Source organism: Penaeus japonicus, unplaced genomic scaffold (genome assembly GCF_977035675.1).
Source record: "Penaeus japonicus unplaced genomic scaffold, GWHDUDI00000001_assembly GWHDUDI00000035, whole genome shotgun sequence".
Taxonomy (NCBI): domain Eukaryota; kingdom Metazoa; phylum Arthropoda; class Malacostraca; order Decapoda; family Penaeidae; genus Penaeus; species Penaeus japonicus.
This window is the reverse complement of record NW_028234437.1, coordinates 14,365,866-14,370,865: the sequence shown is the minus strand read 5'-3', so window position 1 is coordinate 14,370,865 and position 5,000 is coordinate 14,365,866. Positions and strand designations below refer to the sequence as shown.

The 5,000-nt window shown below is 37.0% G+C and overlaps 1 protein-coding gene across 2 annotated transcripts in view; it reads right to left on the bottom strand.

Moving 5' to 3' along the window:
* Window positions 1–5,000, bottom strand: part of LOC122252191 (rho guanine nucleotide exchange factor 12) — a gene marked incomplete in the record, with an annotated part of 190,682 nt that overhangs the window by 169,535 nt on the left and 16,147 nt on the right. For both annotated transcript variants that reach the window (XM_086531438.1, XM_086531439.1), the window contains 2 exon segments: window positions 2,880–2,987; window positions 4,240–4,391. In XM_086531438.1, coding sequence (XP_086387564.1) covers window positions 2,880–2,987; window positions 4,240–4,391 — 260 coding nt within the window.

The window sequence follows — 5,000 nt, the reverse complement described above, 5'->3', positions numbered from 1 at the left end:
GGATGCCTTTTCCTTCCTCTTCCCTACCTCTTCATATTATCTTCATTGTGGATGGTTATATGTTCCATATTTTTTCATGGCAGTACTTAATATATGATAAACTGAAGTTGCTTTTTGTCCTCCCTTAAAAAAACAATACTTCTATTACATATAAAGAAAAAAATGATCTGATATAGACCCTAAACTATAATTTTAGTCAACTGCAGAGTTGATAGAGTCTGTGATATGACAGAGAAAAGTCTCTAAATACAGTAAACCATACAAAAAATAAAACAAAAATGATTTCCAGCTCCACAATGAGTGAGTAAAAGAGAGTGGGAAAAGTCAAGGTATGTTGCATAAAGCTGCCTTGCATTGAAATAAAACCCATCATGGAGCCTGGGTAAACAAATCTATCCCCGTCGTTAATGGGTTAAAAGCAAGAGTCACTTCTCTAGCGAACTTCTAGGATTGAAAGTTGCAACAAAGTCAACCATTTACAGAATATAAATAAAAGAGTGAAAGCTTTAAGTACTAACAGTAAAAAATAGGTTCTACTAACTAGAAGAAATTATCATCACAATAGGCCCATTAAATAAGCATATATTAAAGTCCAACTCAACTTTATATAATAAACTTTTCTAATACTCTCCTGACCATTTACAAGTGATCTATTAACCCGTTAACGACGGATGACAAGATAACACGTCTAGTGGTTTTTGGGCTACACGACGGGGACGCGTTACTTTGTCCAGCCCGGGGCGCGGGAGGAGCCATGGCTCGCGGCCAGTGCGGCCGAGAATCCCGACGCGTTAGGCTTATGCGTTTAAGAGTCCCGGAATTTTGGTCTATTTAAGCCGGATTGGCCCCGTCGGGAACGGGTTAACCCATTGTAGACGGAGATAAATTTGCTTGCCCAACCTCCAGGATAGGTTTTATTTTTAGAGAGAGACCGCTTGAAGCAATGTAATTTGAATTATCCCACTCTCTTTCAGTCATTCATTGTAAAACTAGAGCGGTTTTTGTGTTTTATTTTTTTGTGTGTTTTATTGAGTTTAGAGACTTATATGTGCCATATAACAGGCTCTATCAGTGCTGCAGTTGACTAAAATTGTAGTATATTATCCATATTAGCTCATTATTTCCTTTATACTCAATGAGATAGAAGTATTGCTGTTTTATGGGAGGACAAAATACAACTTTATTTTTTCGTATTTTTGTGCTGTCATGAACAAATACGAAACATATAACCCCCTACAATAAAGATAACAAGAAGAGGTAGAGAAGAGGAATGAAACCTGTGCTTGTGACTGTGAGTGCCACAATGAAAGGCATCCATATTGGCACAGGAGCACATTTTGGACACTGGGTATAGATTGAGTCACCTTCCTCTTCTCGTTCTGCCTGCACATCCTTCATCGGCGGTAGTTTTGAGCAAGGGTTCATCAACTTAGTGTGTGCCATCGCTCTATAGAGATAGTGCTTGCTAGAGACCGTGGATGGGTGCCATTCAAGGCTCTCTCTCCTGCTGGTGCTAGGAAAAAGTGGTGCCATCTAGGTTTTGGACGTTAAGCTAGCACGGTATTACGGTAATTATAGTAATTATGACTGCAGTAGCCATCATCACTCATTCCTTTTTCATAGCACAATATTATAGCATAGTATTCCAAAATCCCCGAACGTCATGTACGTCATGATGCCCGTCGTCAGGCCAAAGCTCCTACGTCATGTATGTCATGACACCCGTACGCAGTGGGTTAAAAAAAAAAAAAAAAAAAAAAAAAAAATCCATATATCAGCATCTTTAACCCATCGCATACGGGTGTCATGACATACATGTCAGCACCGAGTAGGCCGAAGAGACAGGTGTCAGTGAGTACCTGATATGACATTGGGATCTGCTCACAGTTGAAGAGTGCACACAGTCATGAAGTATTATGGCTGTAACACCAATAGCTCTAGAGCTACATGGTTCCTAAGTCAGCCTAAACTCACATTTTATGATGGATTTATGGAAAAATATTGTTTGGGCTAGTCTGCACTACCCGGAGGGCAGAAAAAAACCTTTCCTCTTTCCTTTTTCTAATTTTTAGCCGGTGCCGCTAATGTCGTACACCATCCGCCTTGACGACCAGTTGGATCGTTAGGTGCCCCATTGGCAATGGGTTAACCCACTTATGCCACATCACGTGATATCACATCATAAGAATATTTTCCTCACAATGCATAACAACTTATTAGTCATGGTATCTCCTAGTATATGCATGGTCTACATAGTTGTCTGTATATTACATTGTAGTTGCATTTGTATATAAAGAAATAACTCTTCTTATAGCCTGCATAAATGGGAAGGTGAAAATGAAAGGGTCACTGTGGCCTTGTGACTTGAGAAATCTCTTGCTTGCTATCTTGCCAATTGAAGCAGCATTCGGCAAATATACTGCCTGTCACAAATGGGTTAAAACTAAAAATTTCCTTGCCATGCTGCCAGCATAATATTAAATATTGTTTGAATTCCAGAAAACAAAGAGAAGAAAGGCAATTAACCCATCAACGACAGGTGACAAGATATCATGTCAAGTGGTGGCAGCACCAGCCACTGGGCAAGATATTTTGTCATGGCTATCCTCCTGGCCGGTGCACTGGGTGAATAGGTGAGTAGTGCTTGGCTGCAGCCAGTGTGGATGAATATCCCAAGACGTTAGGCTTATGCGTCTGAAATATCCCAGTGTTTCGGCCATTTGGAGCTTGAACAGCCCCATCAGTAACGGGTTAACTTTCTAAAATAACTATTAGTTTGGTTTATTTGAAAAAAAAAATAATAAAGTGTACTATCTAGCATCCTCTAATTTCAAATCAATCCATACAAAAAGGGAGCAGATAATCCTTGAGCTACTTACATTTAATAATTTCCACAACTTCTTTATGGTTGACTTGTGACACCAGATTACCATTTACTTTGATGATAGAGTCTCCTTTCTTAACTCCTGCTAGTGCAGCAGGGCCACCTGTAATGAAATCAAAACTATATCAGTGTCTCCTTTTAATCGCAAAACATTAAACACATACATATGCTTGGCAATGAAATGCCATTTTGTGAGAATTTGCTTACACATTTCTCCAAAAGTTGTTATAAATACTTAGACTTTAAAGGAATGAAATCAAGTAAATATGAAACCTATATAGATACTGGTAAATAGCATTTCAAACAATTCACTAACACACATGGTTCTATATATTTACATCATGCAAAATATGATAAAATTGCAGTAATTCTAGTATAATCTTGTTTCCTTATTTTTTTGTATATAAATCTTACAAAATGGTAGTATCACACAATTACTCATATTGCCAAAAATGTTTTTAAGAGAAAATAATCATCTTCAGCCCATTCACCACAGGTCGTATTTTCACATATTCCTGCTTACACAGGGAAGATAACAACCGCTCGACACTTCATGCTGGGGTGTTTTCACGCTGCGTGAGGCCATGTTGATCCTCTCAGAGCGTTATTCACCAACCCTATTCTTATGGTTTTCATGAATGCGTCTACAATGTAAAGGCACATAAAAATATTGCTATGCTCAGTGTAGTTATTTTAGTCAAAAAACATGTTACAGCAATGCCTTTTTAGTTTTATTTTATTGAACTTTGCCAATATTCTACACTTCTATGTGAAAATACCAAAGAAAAGTGGAAGCAATCTCTTAGTGGGGCATCAAAAAACATGTTTTATACTTTTTTTTGTTTTTACCAAAACAAAAAGAAGAAAAATATGAATAATCATACACATACATATGAGTATGTACATGTACCTTGTGACATGGCATGACATGTTATCACGGGGAATCAACAAATTAGAAGTAGTATTGCATTAGTAGTTTTTTACTTATTTTATTTCTTGGCCAAACACATTTGATTTTAAGATAGTTTTTTGATTCAGGTCTTTTTATTCAACCAATCAAGAAGCAGATATTACCCTGATGTCATCAATATCATGTAGTTTTCTGTGATGTCATTTTTTGAACGTTATATCTGATACACTCAAACACCTAAACTAAAGTAACAGAGTCTAAGAAATTATGTAAAATGATTATATTTGAGAACAATCTAGCGATCTATTGCTGACATTTCAGTACGTCACAATTGCCCCTCCCGGAATTTGGTGATAATAAAAAAAAATAAAAAATAACTGCAAATCAAAAGAAGAATCACTACCATACATACATAAAGTTTGAAGTAAAATTGAAAAGGCCTTACCATCCTTTACATCTTGAACAATAACAGGACTTTCTCCTGAGACGGTTACACCATAGCCTCGTTCACCTCGGTGGATGACAACAGTTCGTAAGGGATAGGGGTCACCTTCTAGGCCTGGCCCTGAGTCCTCACCCTCCACAATCGACTCCAACCTGTAAAATCAACAGTCAATTTACCAAAAATTCAAAACTTTAAACCAAAGGCTCCATTCTTTCATTGCTTTAACTAATAGCATTACATTTCCTTTATCTTCTACAGTATTCTAAATTTTTTGTTTTTGTTTTTCCGATCAATACCAAATATCATTTGTTCTCATTCATTCTTTGGGAGCAGGATTGCCACCATTAAACAGGAAATTAAATGTCTGGTATTTGAATAGGTCTATATCTGTAAAGCATTTAACAACCACACCACAACAGATCTGTTTTGCAGGGTTATATCACTGCCGTACTGCATTTTCCCTTTTGTTGAAATTATAAGTAATACACTCCTTCAGTTGTGTAGACAGTACATTATATTAATTGCTACCTAGTATCATTTTACTAAAATTTAATTTACAGAATCATGTGTCATACCATAAGTCTAGAAAACAACAGAAAACACATACATCCTAACATGCCCAGCCTTGGCTGATAATTTTAAGAAATGATCCATCTAGGAAGGGCAAAATATAATGTCATACACCTCATGGGATCCCTGCTTATACAGTTCTACAGTTTAAGGACTGGCAGGGTGGTTAGAGAAATTTTACATGAAATTCC